The sequence below is a fragment of the Micrasema longulum genome, unplaced genomic scaffold (genome assembly GCF_059751315.1).
Source record: "Micrasema longulum isolate JH-2025_06_02 unplaced genomic scaffold, ASM5975131v1 h1tg001064l, whole genome shotgun sequence".
Classification (NCBI taxonomy): Eukaryota; Metazoa; Arthropoda; class Insecta; order Trichoptera; family Brachycentridae; genus Micrasema; species Micrasema longulum.
The window spans coordinates 52206-79743 of record NW_028278252.1 but is presented as its reverse complement, the minus strand read 5'-3'; the positions used below and the strand labels follow the sequence as shown (position 1 = coordinate 79743).

The following is a 27538-nucleotide window of genomic DNA, read 5'->3' as shown; positions in this document are numbered from 1 at the left end:
AATATCCATAATGACCCAGAAGCCAGAAATCAACATATGTCACAGATTATCTGATAGTTGTACAATTCTACATTATCTCTGCAGTACGCTAGTCAGGAGTGCTATTTATAGATTTTACCTATTAAATAATCACGCAAAAACTCTATCTATCTCTGTCTTTCTCATTTTGTCAAACAAAGTATGAAGAGTACGTAAAAATTGACGAACATACAATGTAACAGGATATTTTTTTTGATTGCTTTGTCTTGAAGCGGTATATTTTACGCATTCGGCGGCAAACCGTACGATTCAACTTACCGACTGCAGCCTTAATATTCATTAATTTATTTTTATTATCTTCTGTACTATTTAATTACAGCACATTATTCGGTGTTATCTTGAAGCCTTTTGGTTGCGTACGTTTTATGAATCGCTAATTTAATTTTTGCGTATGAAGCACATTGAACTCATCACATTGTCCACCCAAATTTCTACAAAATCGGAGGATTAAAAAAAAACATTTCTAAATTTTCTTTTTCTTTTTTTTCCCCAACCGTTCCTAGGTGAAGCGTGTGGACATCACCCGATGCCTCCGGGAGACTATTGCCAGCCAGCACTCTCACCTCCTCCCACATCAATCTCAGGTGCCTTAGTTCCACTGAATAAAGCCGAAAGCACATTTATGATGATGTGTGTAATAAAAAGTAAACTAAAAGTACATAACAACTATATTTTCTGTGTCCAGGCGGATGAAGAATACAGTTCTGTGTGTGAAATAGAACTAAAACCCTGGATGAGTGTTTTCGGCTCGATAGCTGCTCTCGGTTAAAAATCTTGAATAAGAAAATCGAGTGGTGATAAGTCCACCTCGTTATGTAGTGGTTGACGTGTTCGCCTACCATTCTTTAGATCTTGGGTTCGATTGAAATATTGATTTTAAAGGTTTTTTGAACTGCAATATTTTATTGTTCCTGGACTGGCCTGACTTTACATTCATGTAACAAATTATTGAATTACGCTGCATTGATTTAACAATGCATTGCCCTATGCACCACTGGGTGCGAAAAGGAGTAGGATGATGATGATGATGATCTTACAACCAAACATTTGTATCGTAATAATGTAGCAGAAAACATTTTTAAAATACAATTTCAATTAACACTAAACTTTCTCATTATGTAAACTGAGTACCTACATAGATAAATAGTAGGTGTGGTTTGATAGCTATCTCTTATTTTCAAAAGAAGAATAAGTAGTCTATGATAGATAATATTGAATAACCAAAATTTTCTTATTAATTATAATCAATATAATATGTAGCACTGAAAATTCAATGTTGTGCATAAAAAACGAAATATGGTACAATGAAGTAAAGAAAATAAATTACCTACCTGAGAAGCTGGCTTATATTGAAGATAAGGAACAAAATCATCGGGTAATGATGGACTTTCTCCTGCCAAGTACGCAACAGCTGAAGGCAATGACTTTACCCAGTCTTCAACAGCTAAAACAAATTATACATTCAATTAGAAATTATTATGTGGGTACATATAAATACCGAGTATTCTAAGAAACGTATTCTAAAAACTTGGTAGAAATTAATTTTCTAAAGGGCCCCGATTACGCCTATCATGTAATCGTACCTACCATGTAATCATACACATCGTAACAGTGACGAATTTTCTGTGTGAAAATGTGTATTTGTATGAAAATTTGCATCAGTAATATGTAATTACACATGATTATTTATTTTTTAATATGAATATTCTACACAGAAAATTCGTTTTTACTTTATAAAAAATATGGATATAATCACGTTTTTTTTTTAAATTTTAAATTAATAAGGGTCTATGAAATACTGTCGAGTAAGAAAAAATGTTTTTAATACTTATTAGTAGCATAAAAAATACTTTTAAATTTATAATTTTGAATTCCTGTGAAAACGGTCCATTCATTGGCCATGCCCCTAATAGGTCAGGATTCATGTTAATTTTGAACTTTATTTGTAACTGTATAAATTTTTATAGAACATTGTCACGAATATTGACATCACAATTATAAAGGCCAAACATGTTGCGTTTTTCTAGGGACATATTTAAAAAAAAAAACTTTTTTGTTTTGTATGAAAACATTTCTCCACAATATCCATATTTATTTTGAAAAAAATAATATTGGTGTTATTGGGTAAGGACGTTCAATTTTATGTTCTGCTAAAAACAGCCAGGTCACTTTCATACAAAAAACTGTAATAATCACCATCTGAAAATAGTGTCGATCATAAAAATGGCATTTCTCAATATGCAGAAAAACACCCACACCACTAGAAAAACCTTGCGGTACTTTAAAAATCCTAACTGGTCAATACGTAATTAGATTCTTGTTTGTAATATAAAAAAACCAATGTGTATTCATTGTCAAAAACATTCTAACTATTATGTAGATTTGATTATTCACTCTTTTCACAAAGGAGCTGCTTTCTGCATAACTACGTTAAACTGCAGGTTACTGACGAAGATATTTCAAATTTTTATATAAACATTCACATTTTCGTACGGAAAATTTGATTTTATTTTATAGACAGCTAAAGATAACTCTGGTTTCTTCCCATTGTAACCGAGGCCTAGATCTAATTATTAAACCAAATAAAAATTAGCCTAGTTGGTGAAAAGTTTCAGCCAGATGAATTTCACTCGCATCGAAATAAAGGTTTCGGCTCTTTTACTTCACAAAAGTCAACAGATGGAAGAATTTAAGAAACATGTATGTTCGAACAGGCAAAATGGTAAATGTCATCCTCTCTGTTGTAATAAATTCAAATAAATAAATAACTCACCGGAGTACCAGTGGTTGAGGGGTGCTATAGGGTTCTGTCTCCAGTGGCGCAAGCCTGCCGTTAGGGCAGCCAGGGGCAGGCAGTGCCGTGGAGTTCCACACACCAGGTCTCGTAGTACAGAGAAGAAACACGAGTGCGTCTCCTGCACCAGCTCTATACCTGCTTCCTCTGGAATCACTGGAGAAACAATAACATTTGTTTAATATTTTTATTATGAAGAGAGGTCGTTCATTGAAATTGAACACTACCCCGTTCATATACTACCTAAGGGTTTTTTGTGATGAAACAGATATTTTATTTATTTGACATTTTATATACATATACAATAAATATACATATAAGGGCGGGCATATTGCCTTAAGGCAATTTCTTCCTACCTACCCAAACCGTTCAGTTTGAGAAAATTATAAATACATGGACATATTGAATCTTACAATTTTATACAAAAATTAAAAGCAAAGATTAACAAAAATAAATATATATATAAAAAAAAACACTATACTATGAAGAGGGGAGAGGGGATGGGAAGGAAAGAAGAAGGATAAAGGAACAATTTAAATATTTAGATAGTGACATTTCAATCTTGACTTAAATGTAAATAAAGAAGGGGCGTCTCTAACATTAGTGGGAAGATTATTCCACAATCGAGCGGCTACTACTGTGAAAGAGGAGGCAAAAAAATTAAAGCGATGACAGGGTATTAAAAGGGTTCTCTCGTTACTAGAACGTAGAGATAGTTTGGCCGGATACCGGATATTCAGAGAGCCCCTAAACCGGAAATCGAATTTCTCTCATAGTTAAAAACAAAACTTTTAATGAGTATAAAATAAAAAGGGGTTAAAATATTTTCTTGATATTTTTAATGATCACTAATATTTTTAACAAGTTGATTACGGTGTGCACATTTTTATGCATTTATTAAACTTCTAATTTCTTCCGTCGTGTTTGCTTTGCTGTGGAACGGATAGGTGTCACTATAGTACAAAAATATTATCGATTCTTTTCTGTTTCAAAACATGACTAAAAGTTATCATAACAAAGATCGCCGCAAACAATGGGTTAGTATCAATATGATTTATAAGTTTATTAATTAATTAATATAATGGTTTTGGGTAGTTTCACCTCCTGCGCTTTTATTTTTTCATACGATTTTTTTTATTTGCGGATCGAATTCTTTTTCTAGAGTGTATACTGAACACTGACATGTTTTGATGCAAAAAAAGACAATTTTTCAAATAATGAGGGTCACTTCCTTTTTCTCGAACATGGTTGATATCAATAAAACGATATAGTGGTGTTGATTTCATGAAATTTTCGCAGTTTAATGAATAGTAGGTATCCGCCAGATATTGAACGGATAATAAAATTAGGCCAGATACCAGGTAGTTAAGTAATGCATTGATGAACATTGGCCATTATCATGGTGTTGTTAATTTCGTCTGCAGCAGCTCTAAATGAAGATGTGAGCATTTAAATTCATGCTTGAGATCCCAGATTTGATTCTAGGCAAGGTCAGCATGAAATATTAGTTGAAAATGTGGTTTTACACTGAAATATTTGTCCCTGAAATGACATCTGAAGTGAAAAACTGACCATCTTGCCTTCACATAACAACAGATGATGCCCTATACATCATCAGGCAGGTATGAGGGTGATGATTTAAATATATACTTTCTCGTCATCTCTAAACTTGTAATATGGCGATTTCTAACTGTTAAGTTGGGACGGTCGATATATTAACAATTGACTAACATGTCTCCTGAACTGGCACAGGCTCGGTCTTCACCGTGACGGGGCTGACCACCGCGGGAGCTGCTACCGGTAGAGGGGGATGCGCCAGCAGCGGCTGAACTGGGCTCGCGGGCCTCTCCAGCTTGATGCCACCGCTGGCTGGGATCTGGAGCGGAGGCAGGTCCGCATCAGAGTTGGAGTCTGAGAGCGGGGTCTTGGGCCGGCGCGGGGGCGCTGGAGGGCGGCGCGGAGGGCGCCGAGGGGCTCGGGAGAGGGGTGTGTTGCTCGCGCTGTGATTGGTAGCGTTCGATTCGTTGTGGTGAGAAGAGTTGATCGAACCGCAGCGTGCTCTAATCGATCCGAGGGTGATCCCTGATGTGACAAACTCGGGTAAATCCTACACAAAAAAAATAGTACATCAACAAAGCGGCAACTAAATGTTCACAGAGTGAATACAGATATTCAGTTTTTTTTGTTAGATGTTAAATTATTTTTCTGTCATAACACGGCACGAGCTTTTGCATTTCCTTCATAAAAGGTTGCTGCCATCGTAATAAAAGGGGACGTCCACTAGGTTCGTTGTCATGCACATTATCACGTCCATCGTTGAACTGTCTCACCCATCTCCTTGAAATTGAATCACTAATCTCACGTTCTCCAAACATCTTGCAGATCTTTTGATGAATGTGAACCGATTTAATGTTCTTTGCATTTAGGAAACGAATTACAGACCTTATTTCACAAGCACGGCGGGATTTTGAATTTTATTCAGCATTTCAAACAAGCACCACGAAGCATACACAACTATCAGCTAACTCATAATAGTATCAAATCTTTCTCTATTGGTCAGGGTAAATACTGCGCAAGAAATACAAACAGAACTTGCTTTCTAGATATACCTTGTATATTTACATATCATAAGAGAGATGGTAAGCATTTTAGAGAATGGAAGTCTAAACATATTATTTGAATGGCTACTTTACAGACTGGGTAACATTCACCATTCTGCCTATATTTGAACATTGGTATTTCTTAAATTTTTCCATTTGTTGATTTTAATGAAGTTAAGAAGCTAAAAATCGGGTTGTGGTCCCGTGGCTAGTGTTGCGGACTCACGGATCAGAGGTCCTGGGTTCGAACCCCACTCTATCCCAACTTGATTTCCATTTTCTAATAGTGAGTTATTTACAACTCCTTGAAAATGGCCACAAAAATTTTTAATATTTGGGTAAATAATAAGAATGCTAATATTTCTTTATTAAAAAAAAAAACTTTTTTAATAGTGGGTAAAGTCCAGTCCCTGCCTACAAACTCATATGGTTTATCATATATACACATTTATTTCTTACTGGTTGCTGTTGCTTTTTTCGTCGGTGAGATGCAAGGGCTCGTCTTCTCCATTCTTCCGATAAGTTGGGTCCCCCTACTCTGGAAGGTCCCAAAGTCGAGACAATGCCATTTGCTTCATTACCCTGGTTCAGAAATGTCAAAAATTCATAATTTTATTTTTTGCATAATCTGAAAGCAGTCAAGTGTTTGAAACACAAGAGTTAACAATAGTTAACATAACAAGAAAACAAAAACCTAATTAATCTAATTAACCTAATTATCATCGTAAATATAATAAAAGCGGGGAATGACATCTTAATTAAAGGAAATACCAACTACACACTTGATTATAGCTAGTTAAAAAGAACCACTGAGGCCTTAAATAAACGCACAAGAAAATGCAGATTTTTGCTCCACAATCTCGGGAAAGAAACGGAAGAAAAAGAGACATTTTTAAACCATTTATTTATTGTATGTTCACATATGCATATTTCCAGAGAATTTATATACAGTGGAGCATTTTCACATGAATATAACCGGCCTAAAACTTGCCCAACTTGCTAGAAAATCCGTGTTGAGTCGGGGCACTAGAGTAAGGATTGAGTTGATAAATTTTTATATAAACCGTTATAAAATCTAAATACCCGAGTAATTCGAAAAACAAATCTTCAAGTTCGGAATTGATCTTAAGAGTTGAGTCCCTTCCACTCAATTCAAATGATCCGTATATTATTGAAAAGTTTAAATAACTTCCTTATAAAGTGACTGCTTTAGTTTATGCAATTTAGAATATTATTTTGAGGTGTTTTTATAATTTGGTCTTTTTGTATTTTAGTTAACGCATATACAGGAACAAATTTACCTGATACATGATACTCGAAGAGAAACTGTTCGATTTATAACAGGAACGATCAAGCAGGCTTAGTTATTTAATGGTGGTATTTAGCTCCTTTTGTTTTTTTGTGTCCAACCTTTACGACTGTTTTTTATTATTTGTTAATGTAATATTTCTAGTCTTATTTTGTTTATTCTGATTCCGCTTTTATTTTTATTATTGTTTTCTAAGTCATCATCATTCCATGTCCGCTCCTTAGTTGGAGCATATGGTGTTTAAGAAGATCTCTGTCAGCTGCCAGCTCCTGTGCATCCTCCCAAGTCAGGTTTGCGTCCCGTAGTTCTGACATGAACTGCCGACGAACAGTCAGCAGTGGACGTCCAGGACGTCGAGAACCTGATGCCTTATAAAGTAGGCAAGCGTGGTTAAGGCTGTCAGGAGGCATCCGCAGTACATGGCTAAGCCAACAGTATTGCCTCCGCTTGATGACAGTTGTCACCGGAGTTTGCTGCGTCCGTTCTCTTATTACTTCATTCCGCACAAAGTCAAACCACTGCACACCCAAGATTCCTCTGAGACACCTATTCTCAGAACTCAGTAATTTGCTGTTTTGGGCCCTGGTGAGGTGCCACGATTCGCAACCTCTATGGATGCGAATCGTGGCACCTCACTAGGGCCCAAAAGTTAAAGTCAACTGAATATAACCTCAAGATAAATATATTAGATAAAACCTTGCATATAACAAAAGCAAGGTACAAAAAATTTGCTCTACTATAAAAAAATCATTAAAAAATAATAATAAAATACCCATATTAAAAAAAAATATATATCCATATGATGTTTATGTTCAAAACTGTTATTGCAAAACTGCATCATATAATTTTGATATGTACAAAAAATGGAGTTGTATTTAACTAAAAAATTTCAAATTAAAATGAATTGCACATTAAATTTTCAATGTAAATGAATTACTTTACTTTGAAGTTTTAATTTGATCTTTCTAGAAACACTTTCCAGCAATTCTACTATGTTTATTAACGCATATTTTCCTTAAAATGAATAATTACCTGTAAATGCATGATATGTCTTCTGTGGTGTTTTGGGGGAGGAGCGGGAGGACCTTCCGGAAAGTTCTCATCTTCCGATGCTCCTCCTCCTTCCCCACAAACTTCACTTCTTATAGCTGCGAGTTCCTGTTACATAAATTAATTATTTTTAAAAAGTACACTAGTTATGCATATAGTTAGTCATATATTGTAGTCAGCAAAAGAGTGGTTTTAATCGTATGATTTGGCATTAAATTTTAAATAAAAAAACTTTTCAAGGTCTTGGGCATCGATGTGATGTTCTTTCATAACATCACTATCATTTCTTTCATCACATCATTGGTAAACCAAATGCAGCATAATTTAGCAATATGCTACATGAAGGTAAGGTGATTAGTCCTACGCTTCAGGTGCCAGTACAGGAACAATGAAATATTAGCATAACTCCAATTGCTGGCACAAAAATGTATTAATCACTATAAAAATTACTAAATCTAAATTTCTAAACCTTTAAAATCAATATTTTACATCCACCCTGCCGGGAAATGAACCCAGGACCTCAAGAATGGTAGGCAAAGGCGCCAACCACTACACTACGGGGCGGACTTATCTCCACCTTTCCTTTTGCAGGATTTTAGAGTCAAAAACACTCATCCAGGGTTCTGGTTCTATTTCACACACGGAACTGTATTAAATACCTATATATCTGCATAAATACACATACATTTATTTTCTTTCTTATCCGTACCAAGCCGAGAACACTAAATTTAAATAAAAATTGCAGCATTTCTTGATCATTTATTGTGCAAAAGGATGATTGATCTTAAGCCTAGGAAGATAGTGATTTTTACCACTGATAAATATTTCATTTTTGAATAAGTCGGTAATCAAATTGGAGATCACATTTATAAACAGTACCATAAAGTGGATAGTATTAAATTAAATATACCTTATTAAAGGATTTTTTTAAACCTTATATCTGCTGTGAATACAAATGACCCCCAGCTATTCATTTTTTAAATTTTCACCTTACAAAATTTCCCGGGCATAAAAGTGTTGAAGATAACGGCATACTGTGCATGCCCACACACAATTTTCAATAAAAGAGATTGTACTAGAAATGATACAACTTAGGTACCTACTACTTTTTGGATCATCTAAAACAGACATTTTCCTACAGTGGAGCATGTGGGCATCACCAGACGCCTCCAGAATACTATATCTATCGCCAGCCAGCACTCTTGCCTCCTTCCACGTCAATCCCGCATCCCTTGGTTCGGACGAATAAACCGAAAGATCGACATCGACAGCCTTCCAGAATGACGGGAGCCCGGAGTACATAATATATCAATCTTATTTTATATACAACATAAAACATTGTATTCCCATGAGTCACACTAACTCATTACTTACCTGGAAATAGCGGCGCTTGGTTCTTATGTGTATAGTGGGCGGGGCGGGGGCAAGCAGGGATGGTGGGGGTGCCACCACCCGAGGGGGGGCCCCAGGGGGCAGTCCCCCAGCCAGAGTTAACAACCGTTCCCGGGAAACCAACACTTCTTGCATCGTCCTGTACCATTCCTGCCGCCACTATAACATATTTGAAATATTTTTATCTAAAAAAACATTCAAAAATTTATTAAAAAAAATATTTACAAAATGATCTTAAAATTAAAAGTCCTGCTGAATTGGTGTGCAATTTGTAAGCAATTTATTTTTCTTTTTTTAAAATAATACTTATAGGTGAGAACATTAGATACACCATATTATTTTATTTAAAATTATCATTCATACAAAAATAATTTTTCCACCAGTTATAATTTGAGCATACATCTCACTCCTGTATACGATTCATTAATTTATTTTATTTGGGAAATCAACAGTTCTACATACATATTTATAGTAAACAAACAGATATAGTGTATAAACTCTGAACTAATAACACATTTCCACAAAGTATACAAAGTTACTAAAGAAAATATATTACATATTAAATAAATACATATAAGTATATACATATAAAAATTTTATTTTCATGTACTCGTAAATATTTTTCAATTATTACAGAATTTTATTTTATTTTTAAGAACAGTAAGTTATTATAATTAATTTTGTTTGGTAACATGTTACATATTTTACATACAGTGTCCTTTTGCCATATTTATTACAATATTTAGGAACAGCTAGCCTTTTCGCACAAGTAAACCTGGTATTGTAATCATGTACTAATTTGTGTTTATACTCGGAGTGCGACGCATGCTGACAAATAAGTTGTACCAAAGTAGAGCCAAAACTGATAATTTATTTATAGATTTATACATTATTGATACTGAAATATTGCAGTCAATGATGGGTCATAAGCCCTATAATATTATAGGGCTTATGACCTATTATTGACTGATTTAAGTGATCACTTCGTACATTGTGAAACATTCGCGTCTTGTCCTATGTTTAAATTATCATATTTATTTAATTTCGGTACTTAATACCAATTACTTATAATGTATACAGCCCCGGATCTGACAGGATCTAGTGCCCTGTCACTTGCTAAAGGGACGGGAATATACAAATTTGTAAATTAATACTAGCATAGATGAAAGTATATTAAATTTGCTTAAATTATGTAGATATATAAAGGATTAAAGTATAGCGGTAGATTAAAAGCACTAGGACTTACATAATTGGAAGAACGACGGAAGAGGGGGGACTTGATAGAAACTTATAAGATACACAATAATTACTATGACTGCCCTCTGTACGAGATGTATGAATTAAATCCCAACACAAATTTACGGGGTCATTGGAAGCTCTTTCGTCCCCAATTCCACCTCAATCTCAAGAAAACCTTCCTTTCCAGCAGGGTACTTTCAGACTGGAATAAATTCCCAAGTCTAGTTGTCCATTTCATTTCGGTCAATCAGCTCAAAAACCATTTGGATGCTTTTTTGAAGGAAGAAGAACGTAGACAAAAAGCAGTACACGAGATATAGGCGCATCACCAAAGACTGCCCTGCCTATAACGAATAATAATAATATTATTCTCCCCTCCCTTGTAAGCAAGTGTCTGGTTTTTTGTACCAACTGAACCTACAGTTAGGGCTGCCACCTCTCCGGCTTTGACCCGGAGTCTGCGAGTTCAAATAGTGCATATCCGGGCTACGGGTTAGCATCATATATCTCCGGGTTAGACAGGGAGGTGAGAACGAGAGCGAGAGCCATCCACCGGTCCATCTGCCTATGGTTATGCCTGTTGGAAGGGCTACCGCTATGCTGAACAACATCGCTCTGGATATTGATCTGTTCCATGTATCCGAAGGGGTTTTCCGGAGCAGGATTCTTCTACTACTTTGACATGAGTCTCTTTCGTGTATTTTTATTTCTTTTTTATAATATGTACGTATTGAATATATTTTTGTAATGTATATGTTATATTTAAAATTAATTAATTGAATAATTGAATCTGGGCATACCTAACTTGCACTCTTAATTTGCCTTCATATTCCACATTGGCGCACTTGTCGCCGGAGTTTTCGGATCCGGACTGTCACAGCGTTAATATTATGATTTTGAGAATTCTGAATCAAAATATTATTAAAATTTGATCTGAAGAACGCTGTAGAGGCTGTAACTCACTTGGTTTAAAAAATGTAGACGTGGATCGGTTTTATGACAAGATCAATAAATTCACGCAAATGTTTTCTCAATAAGAACATGGTTGGTTGATTTACTATGAATACCGAAAGTCACAAATTTCAGACAACTACCGAAAATGATAAGAATTTTTTTCTCAATCCCATTAGCTAAGCTTTTAAGGAACGCGCTTTTCTTTAATATGGAATTTGTGGACAAACGTTCCTAAAAAAACCACATACAAATAAAGAATATGAATTTAATAGTCAAGTTGGTTCTAGCGGCACTGTTAAAGCCGTATTTTTATTTATAATACTTACTCAATTTAAGTCTACTAAAAAATTTATTACTCTCAAAATTAATGTTTTATTTGATAAAAATAGCAAATTTTCCAAAATGTCCGGGCCTGCCCTTTTTGGAAGACGGCAGCCCTACCTATGGTAGATTCGGTTCTAACGAATGGCATGAAAATGATATAAACTCCTATATTGAGAAATTATTTAAATATAATAATTTTGTAAATATAGTAGACAAATAGAAGCTTGCGTATTATTTATGGACAGTTCTAAATAAGACATACTTGTAATCCAACAGAAAAGTGATTCATATTCATAACAAACTCGCTATAAAATATGCATTTGTGCAAATGTGTAGCCTTTTAATTGTCACTGAATATTATGAATTTTAAATATACACAATAGAAAATTGTTTGACTCACTTGATGCTTTATGTGCTGCTTTTTAGCCAACTGCATGACCCTTTGCATCCTCGCAATGTCCGGACGGAAGGCGCCATCTCTGAGCTTCCGGTGAAACTCTACCAGCGGAGAAGTGAACTTGAATGTCTCCCTTCCGAACAATCTCTGCACAGTAATCTCTTTCTCTTCTTCATCGTTAGTAGGAAAAGCGGGAAGAAATTTCTTCAAATGTCGCACATTAGCTTCACTTAAGGATTTCCAAGTTTCCAGTGACAGAAACTCTTTAAAAATTTCTGGGTTTTCACAGAGATCTTGGGGTAGTTCGAAGGTTGTTCCTAATATTCTGGCGGACTCTAGGCGCTCTTCGTCTTGAGATGACGAGTCCCCGGAACTATCGGATGAAGAAATAGAATCATCACTTCCTGAATCATCTTCACTATCCATGTTGAGCGAATACGACAAACTATTCTGAAATATTATATAAGGCCCTTCGACCCCTCTTGGCAAATTCACATTTCGTATTCATTCTCAAATTTGGTACACAAACGAGATTCTATTTTCAACTGTTTATGTCAAGAATTCAAATTACGAGAGCGCAAAATATCACAGCGAAGATCCAAATTTATCCATAGCATTCGGATCAAAGACCGGGGCAAAATTTATATTAGGTCGCCTTAAAAAAATTGTACAATCTTATGTATTTTTTGCTTTGTAGATAATAAACCGGGACATTGGAAAGCGACGCGCCTGGCCGGGAAAAGACAGAGATGACGATCGCGCGGAGCGACATTTTTATTCAGGGTTGTCAGCAACAGTAAGATGTCAGAAATAAACAAAATAATTGATAACAATATTCGCATAGAGAAAAAAACTTCGACTTTTTTATGGCAAGAATTCTTTCAATAATTTTATTATTTTTGCCCGTTTTTTTACGTTAATATTATCAAAAAATCGGCTGTCTTTTAGTGAATATACAAATTACGCTTTATTTTTATTTTGTTAAAAAAGCATAAAATTCTAAATAAAAAGTGAAATTAAAACCGGAATAAAATATTCCTCTACCTATTTTACTAGTTCTTGTGATTTTAATTTCATTCTTGATTCAATAGCCTGTTAAAAAATGCCACAACATGGACGTAGATGTGTACGCATGTTTCATAGACTATTATAAAGCATTTGATAAAATACGGCGCCAAGAACTTTTAGAAATTTTAAAAAGAAACAACCTCTACTGGCATCAAAAAGCTGCAGTGAAAGTGAATGATGAATTGATATCAGATAGACATGTGTCGTGGAGTTTGGCAAGAATGCAGTCTGTCTCCTCTCCTCTTTAATATATGTTCTCGAAGGCTATTTTTAGAGATGCACTAAGTGAATTAACCAAAGGCATAAAGATAAATGAACAAATTATAAACAATATCCGATACGCGGATGATACTGTCCTTCTAGTAAATACTTTTGAAGGCCTGTAGCTATTATTGGACAAAGTAAACACGTCTTGTTTGAGTAAAAGGCTAGAAATCAATATTTCTAATACCTACTAAATGTGTGAATATTCGGAAAAAGCCACAAACTCTCTTTTTGACTTTAAATATTGAAGCGCAGGTTATTGAGTACGTCCGTCAATATTAGTATTTAAAATGCTAGCTGAATAATAAATGAAAACACTCACAAGAGATCAAAGTCAGAATAGAGATGGCTCAAGACAACTTTTTCGGGATGCATGACCTCCTTTGCAGTAGATACTTTAATTAAGACTTCTGAATGCGTATTGTACGATGTTACGTCTTCTCGGTGCTTTTTTACTGCGTCGAAACGTCGACACTCACTCAAAACACTTCAAAAAAGATTAGAGCCTTTAAATCTGGTGCAACAAGAGAATATTTCAAATCTCCTGGGTGGACAGAGTCCGAAACGATGACGTTCTCCGATGGATGAAAAAAGGTAAAGAAGTACTGAAGACCAAAAGGAAAAGAAAACTGAAGTACTTTGGCCATGTGATGAGAGGCAACAAAATATAACATTTTACAAATCATTCTACAGGGAAGGATTGAAGAAAGACGCAGGGCAGGTAGAAGACACATCTCTTGGCTAAAGAACTTGCGAAACTGGATCCAATGCAGCACTCAATCCTTGTTCAGGACAGCTGCCAACAAAGGGAAAATTGATTTGATGATTTTCAACCTCCACCAGAGAAAGAACATTTTATAAAAATCACACATGAAATTTAAAGAAAATTTATCCAAAAAAGTTAAGTCTCATTTAATTGGATGATAAAGATGACGATATATAACGATATATATAACACTTGAGTATTTGCATATTCGTGTAGTGAGTGTCATGACGAAGTAACGGATACATCTGAAACCAGTAGACAATATTATTAATGGTTTTATACAATGCAATGAAAAAACATGAAATGAAAAAAAAGTGTCATTTATAAGGAAAGAAAATTTTTGATATTCACTAAACGAGAAAGTTAGGGCATGATTGATTTAATTGTGTATAAATAGGTACCCCACGTTTTTATTAGAAGAAAATGCATTTTGCTTTTTTGTTAATGTACTTTTTAAATATTTTTAAATAATATTGATTGAAATGTTCTAAAGCCATAGAAAACCTATATTAGTCCGAATTATAATTTTAAAAAAATTAATAAATAAATAAATTTGTCCCTACCAGCCCCACTAGCCCCTGCTGTGTTTGTGTACTAAAAAAACGTCTTCATTGTCTGTGCTTTTTGTTTTAGTTTGTCTGTTGATGTGTTGATATCTGTAGTATTCTGTAGTCTGTGGTCTGTTGTCCATGTTTGCCCGGTTTTAGTGACACTTCGAAATCCACGAATTTAGAATTTTGGTTGAATTCGCAGTTCGCCGGTGTACTATATTATTATTTAATTTAATGATAAAATGGAGTTGAATGACATAATAAATTCTCTGCAAGTATATAATTCAAAAGAACCCAACGATACAAAGGAGCAGGTACGTATTATTTGTAGTTTCAACACGGTAACTTTTCATATTTTTTGTTTTACCCGTCAAAAACATATACAAAACTTAAGTCCCTCTCCATAAAGATTTATATAAATAACTTATATTTTATTTGTATATCTAGTTTTTATTTAATATCATAAGAAAAATAAGTTTAAATGGTTATTTTTGTTTTGAAAATAATTGTTCTCAAAACATTGAGGCTTGCAACGGGATACCTTTGACTGAAAATTCGACGTAATATTTTTACACTTATCTCACTCGTTATAACAGTAGTATATGAGTTACACCAACATGTTTATAAGTAAATATATTTTAAGTTTGTCCAAATCTTTATTGACAAATTCTAGATTGAACTAATATGTCCTTGAGTTTCGATCCGACCCTCTAGGGATAGAGTATTGTCAAAAATAAGTATGTAAGAACCATATACAGGCATTATGATATCTGTCTCAATTCTGCCTTTATCTACATTGCTTACATACAACCTACTATTGCCTGGTTTAAGTGACTTTACACTCTGTATAACATTAATATGTTGTAAATAAAGCGTCTTTATGTATTTATTCTGATTGTGTTATATTTAGTCATATAGGTGCTACACTTGCTTTGTTTCTTTGTTGTTCTCAATATGTGTTTTTATTTTAACTGCTTCAGTAATCATAAAAAAATCGAAAAGCGGAAAAAAAAAGTTTTTTTTATGAATGAATATATATCCTTCATGAAAACCATTTTAGGCTCAAAATGGGACTGAATATAGATTATATTTGATGCATAGTGTGAGTCAATAAATGAAAGAAATTTATAAAAAAATATTCATTTTTTTTTTTCATAATTAAACAATAATGCCTTATAAATGCAAAGAACTAGAAATAAGGCCTCGTGGCCGATAAATAATAAATCGTATGTCACGTATCGTCACGTATAATAATTCATACAGGCAATTATTCGGACTGCCTAGGTATTGCAGTGCCTCCGAAATGTTTACAGCTGGACGGGTAAACACCTTCGCTGCTCTACTTCGAAGAGCCTGGAGCCTATGGGAACGCCTAAGAAGCTTTAATAACGCGCTTCTCCAAGCCACTGCAGGGTGGATCCATTCACCGTTGTTCGAGCAATGGCGGGATATGCTAAGACCACCATTAGTGCTTCACATATAAAATTTTGTTTTATGTTTATGTTTATATGGTAGAATTGGCTCTGCACTATGTAGCCATTTTACTGGAATAAAAAAAAAAAAAATGTAAATTCTATAAACATTTCTGAGAACAGAATATAGAAGTCGTTTCCAGGGTTTATGCCATGTCATTAGCTGGTTTAAGTGGCCACTTTGCACCGTAACATTCACCATTCTGTCTCTTCTCAAAAATGTTTTCCCTGTCTTGCAATGAATTTAGATCTATCTGGAAACATTTGGACATACTAAAAACATTGTGTAAAAAAAAGTATAATATTTTCAAAGGGTTTTCAGGTCTTGTCTAGTAGGTAAAATAATTCAGATAAATCTCACCCACATCAGTAAAGGTTTCTGCTCTTTTACTTCACAAAAATCAACAGTTTGAAGAGTTGAGGAAGAGGAAATGTGGGTGTTTAAACATAAAATAAATTTAATGTAGTTATACATAGATTAATATGTAGCACTATTAAGCGTGTTGTCCAGACGTTTATTAAATTTTTGTTTGTATAATAAAAAAAAAATCTGCATGTATTGGTTTAAAAATCAATATTGCAAAAACCCATGTACTGTGTAATACTTCGTGCCTTGATGCTCAAAATCCCCTGACTCTGTCAAACCAAATCATCGAAAGGGTCGAGAGTATGTGTTACAGAAAATGGCTGCTTTCAAAAAGAACTGGGAGTGGGGTTAGGAGTAGCAAGCGCCACATTCAACAGCATGAAGGCTGTCTGAAGATCGGATATTTACTCAGTGAAAACTAAATGCCGCCTATATAACGCCTGCATGTCACCTATTCTCCTCTACGGATGCGAATCGTCGCACCCCGCTAGGGCCCAAAACAGCAAAATTCTGAGTTTTGAGAATGGGTGTCTCAGAAGAATCCTGGGTGAGCGGTGGTTTGACGAGGAATGAAGTAATAAGAGAACGGACGCAGCAAACTCCGGTGACAACTTTCGTCAAGCGGAGGCGATACGGTTGGCTATGCCATATACTGCGGATGCCTCCTGAAAGCCTTAACCACGCCTGCCTACTTTACAGGCATCCGGTTCTCGACGTCCTGGACGTCCACTGCTGACTATTCGTCAGCAGTTTATGTCAGAAGTTCAGGACGAGAACCTGACTTGGGAGGACCCAAAGAAAATGGCAGCCGATAGATGCATGGAGGCTCTTTGTGGATACCATAAGCTCCAACTAGAGAGCAGACATGGAATGATGATGATGATGTAATCATTTTATTTGTAGTATTCTGTAATAATACGCATGCTTCCACTTTCTATTTTGTTGTATCCCAACTCAACACAGGGCTCTTGGCCTCATAGATTTAGGGAATAATGTTATTATTATTTTTTTATAAGTATCTTTATATGAATAAATAAATAAATATTGGAAAGCGCCCCTGAGTTAGTAAAATGTCACTATAGTATTATATTTTTAAGATTTATGCCATTAACTCTTTATAGGACACTCATTTTGTGTTGATTTTGCCCTGTAAACCTAATAAAATATATTAATTTTTAAGATAATAAATCCATTGCATTTGAAAAATCTGAGTGGAAGACTGGAAGCTTATTTTGTTTTGTAAGTTCGTTCACAATGTATGTAGCGGGAACGAGAGCAAAATAGCATTTTGATTGCGTTAGAGTGAGAGGGATATATGGAAATGGAACGAACTTACGAAACGAAAAAGTGCCAGAATACGGGCTCTGATCTACCAGTGTACGCTTTTACGATACTCTTGCGACATAAGCCTTACATATTGTTTACGTTATAAGGCTTATGTCGCAAGAGTCTCGTAATGGCGTACACTAGTAGATCGGAGCCCGTATTCTGTCACTTCTTTATTTAGTAAGTTCGTTACCGTTGTATCTGAAACCAGTTGACGTATTAAATTTATTTAAATGATTTTATACAAAATAAATACCTAGTTTAATTATTTATAATAAAGTGTATTTGTATTTTCATTTTGTTATATTAAGAGCCAGTTTTCTTACACAGGTGGGCTGGGTCACATGGAACAGTAATCAACTGAAGACCCCCTTTTCTGAAGGAGTCACCTGCATAAAGAACTCGGTAACACTAATATAATTTATTGAATGTGAAAGTTTACTCTGGCCTAAATTTCATTGCGTAATGTTTTCTAAGACATAATAGCAAACACTTAATCACTTATAGCTTATAGTCTCCCAAATGCACAAAAATCGAAGTTGGATTATCAAAAGCTAGCTGCAGTTTGCAGGAAAACTATGTTGTGGGGTTTGTATTCACGAATCTATATGGGGGACCTAGCAAAATGTGATTAAAGCATGCCGCTTTGTACAGTTGTTCCTTGGGTCAAACTGAGTCAATTAACCCCGGTAGACAATGTCCTAACCCCTGCTGGTGGAAGTGTGTCAAAAACCCATTTGCTGCGCCTCAGTCTAAGTTTAAAACTTAGTCAGCTCAGCTACTAGGTAAAGTTTGGTATTGTTTTCGTATAAACCAAGAATGAGACATTCATTTCTAAAAGAATTTTTTCAATCTTTCATAGTAAAAAATAATATATATAAAAAAAAAATACTTATCCAATTATAACTTTTCAAATATTGCGATAAAATAAATAATAGCACTTGATAGTCCTATTATTTATGTTTATGAAAATATAAACTTTTATACCATGTTTTGAAATAAAACTAGGCTAAAAAACAAATAAAGCCGCGCGGCGGAGTGACATTCTTAGGATGACAGGGGGCTGCGGCTGTAGGTTATTGACATGGACCTTCAAAATCATTATATGTAAAAACATGCCCCTTGTTAGTTAGCCCCCACAGTAGTTCCTTGGATCAAACTGAGCTGATTTAGCCCGGTAAGCGGTAAGCTGACAAACATCGACATCGTGTGTAACAATGAAAGCGGGGATTTAAAAAAAAAAAAGATTTTCTCAGTATTTATAGCCATGTTTATGTTTCTTTTTTTAAGTTGTTGACTAATTGTTTTGTTTTATACTTCTAGCTAACTCACCGATACAAAGCCTTCATAATTTGTGTCCAGGACTCTGATAATGATGACGATGATGAAACGGACCTTGAAGTAAGTTACTCATATTTTTAATCACAATAAGAATTGTTGAAGTAAGAATATATTTTTATTGAATTGAAGTAGGTATCATACATAGTCCGTCATTACATAATGGCCTAAATAACCTATAAGGTGGTGCTGATTACAATTGGGACATAAATAAATCAATATATAATATTCGTAATATTATATTGGTTGGTTTGAAAAAACTGCTATTTGACAATAAACCAATCTACAAATATATTTTTTAAAATATGTAATTAACATTAGTTCATCAATTTAAAAGAGAGCTTTTAGTGTAGTTGACATAGATAATCTTGACATTTAAAAAAATTTCTATTTCATGATAATAATTTAGTATTAGAAGATAATAACACAGACAATAGTGGATAGAAATCTACTATTCTCTGTCTTTCCATTGAAAGGGATGTCATCAAATCATTTTCAGTCAAAATATTAAATATGTCAACCTAAAAGTTGAACACCAAATCAAAGTTTAATGTTGGTTTTACCGCAAAAAAATATTACACATTACAGCTGGTTATTATTATTGTAACTATTTTCTTTTTAAGAATAACTCGGAAGATGATATCCCGATGACTCCGATGTACGCTGGTAAAAATGACCATTTTAACCAACACAAATCTATTCCCGAATCGCCTGAAATCATAGGGGACAGTGATGTATGTTTAAATTTTTGTTTGTTTCTAGCTTTAAATATTTCTAATCCCGGTATAACTAAATTACTTTTAAATTTTAGGATGAATCTATCATTTTATCATCCCAGAATCCGTATGAAAACAAGAGTAAACTTATCAAGAAACCTGGATCCTCAACAGCTAATGCTGATGCTTTATTCTGGAATTCCAGTGTAAGATCTCCGTCACTTAAACTTTGTCTCGAAGATTCTGCTGCTACCGCAGAAGATATACACGAAGCCCTGACACAGCCTAGTATTGCCGGAGATTCTGACCATGTCGAAATAAAATGTTCCACTGGTGATAAAACCGATCAAACTAACAAAAATAAATCTCATGACCTTCCACATTCCAAATTTCATGCTAAGAAAACACCCAATACTAGTATTAATAGTCAAGATACCCAATACATTGATCCCTCTACGAGTATAAACAATATAGACACCCAAATTAATTTTAAAACCAAGGGGATTATAAATGATCAAGATACTGAACTAATAACAGCTCGTAATATTAATGATCAGAATACGCAATTTATTGAACCATCTATCAATGACCAAAATACTGAACCTTTTCACATAAAAGATCTTAGACAAATTTGTTCAAATATGACCAAAAAAATACACAAATCTATTAATGACATGGACACGCAGGTAGCAATTAAAACAGAAATTGGTTCAAATATGACAAAAAATGTACTCAATTCTATTCATGACATGGACACTCGGGGAGCAATTAATACAGATAAAGATATAATGATAACAGATTCTGAAATATGTGATTTCGGGATAAAAGATGACGTCGATGCCCCAAATTCACCAGATTCAACAAGTTTGCTGGCAGAATGTCCAGATGCTCCCGATAAGGCACTTCAAAATCAAGATCAAAATGAAGTTTCTTCCAATCTAGAAGATCCCTTCATCCAAGACACACAGGTTTTGAGTTCAGCTATTCAAAGTATTCCAGTGCACTGTGCCGAGGAAAATTTTTCTACAGAAGATGATGAACTTACTCAAATCATAGATGAGGAATCGATTGTTCCAAGTATCGGTAACACCTTAAGAAAAATTAGTTTTCCTAATCAGGAATGTAGTCCTTCCGATGAATTATCATTCACTAAGCAGGTTAGACTGAGTAAAAATTTGCCAAGCATTTTAGATCTACCAACTCAGCAAGGTGATTATTTTGATGATTTAACTCAAAAAGTTGAAAACAATTCTACTATCGAGAGAGTTAGTAATATCAAAACGGTTTCGGACGATGTTGTCAAAAAACTTTGTATTAATGTAACACAAAATGATTCGGAAGATATATTAGATCTTCCCACACAAAAAGTGTCGGATGATTTACCACAAAAAGTCCATGTATCTAGTAAAGGTAGTAATGTAAAGGTTATACCTGATGCCGCAGTGAAAGCATTGGGTATTTCTTTACCACAGGAAAAACAAACGAAAAGGATCAAAAGATTATCTTCTACAGATTTTAGAGAAGGTTCATTGCTAAATAAAAATTTACCGTCACTTACCAACACGCAAGATCTAATTAGCCATTTAGAAAATACTAAAAGCTTTGTCACACCAAACAGAAACGTATTGCGAGATTCAAACAAAACCAACAGTGAGTTTTCATTTAGCACTCCGGCTAAAATCGATAGAAAGAGAAAACATCACTTAAATCGAATTGATGAGTCTTTTAATGAGTCAACTATTGCTAGTGCTGTCAACCAACTTAATTTGTCTATTTGTTCACCTAAGATTGTAAGTGATAAAAACCACTACAATGATACCAGAGAATTGGAGGATGATTTACGTACGCCGAGTTCGGTTGTAAATGTACCAATTTCACCAAAGCTCGATGTTGCCGCTAAAAAGAATGACATGTATTATGCGTGTACGCAAGATATTTTATTGGATTTACAGTCACAAAATATAGATAATACTGATAAAGACATCACCAAGCAATCGCCGAAAGTAATATCGACAGCCATTACATTTCCCAGTCCTCTAAAAAATATCCCTAGTTCCCCTAATAAAGGAGTGTCAAACATTAAAAACCTCGGTAAATCAGTGGCTTCAACATTTGAAAATGTTAATGATAACTTCTATGCCTCGACGCAAGATGTAGAAAATGACCTATTGACACAACAACCCTGTATTAAAGAACCGAGCTTTGAGGAATGTTCCCGAGAGCTACTTTTAACTGAACTTCCCAGCATCAAAACCTCTTCTCAAACTTCGGACTCCAGTGAAATTTTTGAAATTTCTAAAACACCACTGAAAAGGGGTCGCAAACACATAATTTCTGATAGTGAGTTAGATTCACCCCAGATTCATAATTTTACTCGGCAACATGTGGAACAATCATTATCAAATTCTGATATAGAAGATGAGCTTACAAATAATACGGAAGAAGACAGTGAAAGACCTATCGTTTACAGAAAAAATGTCCCAAAAAAAAAAGGAGCCAATCAACCTTCTTTGCCCCAGCAACAACGAATAAGTACTAGAACAAGAAAACATGTTGATAGGCTTAGTACGACAATCGATTCTGATAGAGATAGTGAAGATCTTAAACACTTACATGTATGTAAACAGGCTCTAGTTATTGTATCTGATATTTGTTCTGACATAGTAATTGAACAAAAAAATCAAAGCAAGCCGGCAAAGTCATCCATAAAAAATCAACCTGTTTCCAGTTCTTCTAAAAAAACACGCTCACAAACAAATTCAGTAAATTCTGAGGAAAATATAAAGACAGTCACTGAAAAATGTAGAGGTAAATTATCAAAAAAAGAAGAAAAGCTGTGTTCAGTAACTGCCGTAAAGAGTATTAGAACAAGAAGACCTTCTATGTATGTTCCCACACAGAGTAGAGGTGAATCTGAATCAGAGAGAAAACTGGATACCAGGAACACTAAAACAGAGAATAACAAAGCTAACGTCAGTACTTCCAAGAGTGCATGTGATAATGAAGCTTCTACAAGTACAAGTTTTAACAAAGAAAGAAACCCTAATAGAATGTCTGCAAAAGAAGATAATATTGTTGAAAAAAAAGGAGAAAAATCTAAGAAAGCAAACTCAGATCATGCCAAGGCAGATAAACCATCTCCTGCTCACAAAGAAAAACCAGACAAAAGGAAAAACCAAGAAGATGTTGCTCAAACTAAAACTGCAAAAAGATTGCGATCGAATTCTATATATACAGAGAATACTCCCTCAACTTGCTCCTATTCTCCTAGCAATATTGTTGAAAGAAGGGGTCGACCACGGTCGAAATCAATATATGTAGAAAACATTAATAAATCTGTTAAATGTAATAATAAAGCCATCTCACCTCTACCAAATCACAACCCACAATTTAGCTCCGCTCATAAGCAAAAAGGTCACTCCAGGGCAGACGCTACAAATATAACAGAAATAAGGACAGAAACTGTAGCTGCTTCAACACTCACTTTAAAAAGTCAACCAAGCTCTCGCGTTAAAAAAGTACAAAAAGTTATGTGCACTCAAATTGAACAAGCCCCAGAGTTCAACAAATCCATCACTAAACTAGGTGAGTTTGTTTTTACAGCACTAACTGACAATTAGATATGTACGTAAGTTATTTATTGGTTTATGATTGATCAAACAATTTACAAAAAAAATTGTATCATAATTAATCAGTTAGCTGCTACATAATCTGGTATTTTTTTTAGTGTTTCTATTCAGATTTTACCTTATTTTCTCGCAATCAATAATATCAACTAGTTGGTAACAGTCAGCTGTTGCATGCTAAAACATTCAACCCTTTGTCAGACTCATCTGACGGTCCACTTATAATTGTTTTTGGTACAGATGCAACAATTTTAAGACATTAGACATTTTGTATATGATAATTATTTTGTAATTTACAGGGGGAACTGTTGTGACACAGGGTGGAGATGTTTTGGTGTCAGGGAATAGCAAAAGAACTGTAAAACTAATGATAGCTGTAGCCCTTGGAATCCCCGTTGTTACACCAAATTGGGTCCAAGAAAGTTTATGTTCCGGAATGTTTTTAGGTAGGTGTTTTCAAGAATATACAATTTATTAAAATTCTAACATCTAGCACTGCATTATCTTTCTTTAAAGACTTTTTTTACATGAAATCTACCAGTCTATGAAACAGGGTTTATGTAATAATTTCATTCTTCATTTTTTTTCAGATCCCTGGAATTTTATTTTAAAAGACCCAGTTTTAGAGAGTCGTCACAATTTTAATATGATGGAATCACTTAGAACAGCTAATCCATACCTTGCGGGCTGGGTTATTTACCTTACTCCAAAAATTAGTCCCCAACAAATGGAATTAAAAGGTGTGTATTTATTTTATTAAATTGTTACCGAAATACACCTGTAAAATGATAAAGAAAAAACAAGTATTCCAATGCACGTAATTATACTCTTTCGTACAAGACACGTTATATAGCTTTCTTTCTAGACCTTTTAGAGCTATCCATTTATGGACTAGAGTTTTGAAAGCATTTTGATTTAAATTTAGCATGTTTTACCTGCTCAAATACTCGAGGTCCATACTGTATTAAATTTTAGTTTTACAAAATAGTGTTTTTTTTTCACAGATGTAATCACCGCATCTGGAGGAGCAGTAGAATTCATAAACGGGATCGTGGGGAGGAGGGGTGGAAATAGGGGCATGCGAGGTGCTAAGGGAACCTTCTCCATTACCTGTCCCGAAGACCAACATCTTTGGCCAATTCTTCCACGACCTCTGGTTAAACCGGAGGTGGTTATGTACGGTTCATTACACCATAAGCTATACCTTAATGGATACAAAATTCAAGAAACATAATGTCTGGAAAAACAGCGACTAATCTTTTATATATGCAACGCCCCACAAGTATTTGGTAAAACTGAAATAAGTTATAGACTAACTCGTGAGATAATAAAAGAATAAAAATCAGCTTGACTGTGAATGTCGCATCATTTTGGAGATGTTTAATTAAACTACCAATTTGTTAGCGAGAGATAGTTTGGTGTGCTAAGAGGTCGAGATGAATAAAAACATTATCGTTTTTTAACCCTTTAGGACAATTTTCAAAAAAGTTAAAATACCTAAATAACTTACTAATTTTACTGAGGTTCATTTTTGTTATTCTAGTTCTCGGGGGTTTGTCTTTGAGTATCCATTCGGCAAGCAGTTTTTTTTAATTTATATTGTTCTTTTTTCGTATTCTTAGTACGTTCGCGGATAGTCGCATAGGCATAGGCCGGCTATATACATCAAAATCATGTCTTTTAGTTAGGAAATGACGGCATAACTGAAAGACATGGTATATAAGACACCTGTAGCCTGCGTGAAACTAAGGTATTTATGTGGTGAAATGAGATATTGTGTCCCTATAAAAAACAATCGGCAACAAAAGTGTGCCAGTTTGTTAGTCAAATAAAACTTACTTCGAACCATCGATACGGTCCAATCTTCCAAAATATGAAAAATGAAGTTATGATATGTATCTATATGTGTGGATCCTATGAGAAAAAACTGTCTGCGAATGTATTAATCGTTGGATGATTTATTTTACACATTTTTTCCATTTGTAAAAGAGATGAGATGATTTTGCATTGGCCTTGATAACAAAGCAGAGTTTCACGGTTAAGATTGGACAATTTAATTTAATTTTAAATTTGTACTCCTGCTACTGCAAAGGATTATCGCTTTAATACAATATATATACCAGATGCAACATATTTCGGATCGTTTATTTTACGCTTTCCACGAAAGTGTTTCCTTCAATACATTCCATTACTCTCGCAAGTGTTTTACATGTACAATGTTTTTTATTTTTTATTTGACAAATATAGAGAAAGTTCAATGCTAAAAATGAAAGCATTTAATTGTACGGCGAAGCTTCTCAAAAATGTGTGAAAAAAAAACCAACTATTTTGAACTAAATCACAGGTTCTTGTATTGTTATGCGTTGTAAAAATTTTTCGATTTCCGGGTAGCCCTTTTTTCAGCTTTTTGAAAAAAACTTTGAAATAAAATTTTTAGGCTACAAACCTGTGAATTCACTTATGCGAGCCAACATACTAACCACTACACGACGGAGGCAGACTTTTTAAATATTATGAGTTGAAGTTATTAACTATAGTCAATTTGTTACCAATTTAGGAGTCTTAATACATTGTTTTGTGTTGTTTTGAATTTGTACCTAATTATTAATAGTTTTTTTTTAATTGTTAATATTAATTTGAATTCACTGCATTATGGGTAATGTGAATGTTTATTAGTTACGACAAACTATTGTTACATGCAGTTTTGTAGCTTTACACTTTTGTAGATCGGTACTGTGATGGCAAATTATTGCCATTGCATTATTGTCAATTATGTTATTAGATGCTGTTTTTGTCATTTTTCAAGTTTGTTCCAAAAAATGTCCCAAATAGTATGTTCTTCGATGTGGCAAAAGGATAAAGCTATAATAATATAAGGATAAAGACATGAGATACATGCAATTATCTTTTATAATACCCTGCCCAACCGATTTTGAAACTTTGTTTTTGCTCTCCTGTAAAATAGTGTCTGTGACAGATATGTATAACCTTTTGCCATCACAGTACTGAGATATTGGTTAATGTTTTGTGACACGAACAGAATCACCAAATTACCCACTGTCATTGCATAATGTATCATCCTCAACTCAAGCATTCCATTACAAGATTCATCTTGTCACACCAAATTCATTATGAGGGGCATTTTTTATATTTGCGCAACGAGACCATATATTTTTTTCTGGTTTTTCTACCACTCAATCCTTTTTATTATTAGATATCATCCGGATCTGTTTTAAAGATCTTGTGGCCTCTTTTCAGATCCGCTCATTGCAAAAACATTTTTTTTTAGCTGTGGTCAATGGTCAATTTGCAAAAAAAAACTTTGTTTACAAAAGATTCATTTTTTTTTTATTTTTAGATTTTACATTCACTGCTTTCAATGCCCCTATCGCCGTCAGCAGCAACCTAAGTATAGTCAATTTGTCTGTCACCCTCAATCTAATTTTCACAGTTTTGACGGCGATAGGGTATGTTGGTTCATTAGCTAGTTAGTAAACCGGAAGAAACAAGTCCGATTGGGAGAACCAAAACCGTTACCAACCCTCTAGCGGCCAAATAATTCAAGCCTTATTTAGCCCAAAAGAAAATTATTATTCAATTTATTAGATATCAACAATGTTTTGAGTGTGTCCAAATACTTGCAGACTGGCTGGATTTTCTCCCTAGGGAGTTGTTCATATTTAAATTTGTCAAATTTGTTAAATTTGTCAAACATAGGCAAAATGGTGAATGTTACACAGTGTACAAAGTAGCCACTTAAACCAGCCAATGACAGGTCATAAGCCCTGTAAATGCCTAGACTTCCATATTCCTTCTCAAAAATGTTTTTCCTCTCTGTTGCAACAAATTTAAATTGTTATATATCAGTCGAAAATTTTATTATATTGTTTTGTCAATTGAATTTTCAGTCGCTTTATAAAAATTCATTCGATTGTGTTCTGTCGGT

At 34.4% G+C, this 27538-nt stretch overlaps 2 protein-coding genes across 2 annotated transcripts in view; one reads left to right on the top strand and one right to left on the bottom strand.

The window, feature by feature from the left end:
* LOC148277246 (uncharacterized) overlaps window positions 1-12884 on the bottom strand; it is a 39048-nt gene extending 26164 nt beyond the window's left edge. Inside the window, exons 1-7 of the mRNA XM_088233141.1 lie at window positions 12102-12884; window positions 9167-9343; window positions 7775-7900; window positions 5893-6015; window positions 4565-4940; window positions 2813-2989; window positions 1371-1483 (exon numbers count right to left, since the gene is read on the bottom strand). Of these exons, the coding sequence (XP_088089267.1) occupies window positions 1371-1483; window positions 2813-2989; window positions 4565-4940; window positions 5893-6015; window positions 7775-7900; window positions 9167-9343; window positions 12102-12524 (1515 nt within the window). The 5' untranslated portion in view covers window positions 12525-12884. The remainder of the gene's footprint in view (window positions 1-1370; window positions 1484-2812; window positions 2990-4564; window positions 4941-5892; window positions 6016-7774; window positions 7901-9166; window positions 9344-12101) is intronic.
* A 1970-nt stretch (window positions 12885-14854) lies between these two features.
* Window positions 14855-25911, top strand: LOC148277245 (uncharacterized). Its single transcript, XM_088233147.1, has 8 exons — window positions 14855-15061; window positions 18243-18317; window positions 19236-19313; window positions 19874-19984; window positions 20062-23551; window positions 23892-24038; window positions 24183-24332; window positions 24597-25911. The coding sequence occupies exons 1-8, from the start codon at window positions 14990-14992 to the stop codon at window positions 24824-24826; spliced, it is 4353 nt and encodes a 1450-aa protein (XP_088089273.1). The 5' UTR covers window positions 14855-14989; the 3' UTR covers window positions 24827-25911.
* Window positions 25912-27538: the final 1627 nt, after the last annotated feature.

Bases quoted from the DNA above. Each gene is read 5' to 3' on its own strand.
- LOC148277245 (XM_088233147.1), top strand. From the start codon at position 14,990: ATGGAGTTGAATGACATAATAAATTCTCTGCAAGTATATAATTCAAAA. The intron at 15,062-18,242 runs GTACGTATTATT...TTTCTTACACAG, and splicing joins CCAACGATACAAAGGAGCAG to GTGGGCTGGGTCACATGGAA. The intron at 23,552-23,891 runs GTGAGTTTGTTT...TGTAATTTACAG, and splicing joins CAAATCCATCACTAAACTAG to GGGGAACTGTTGTGACACAG.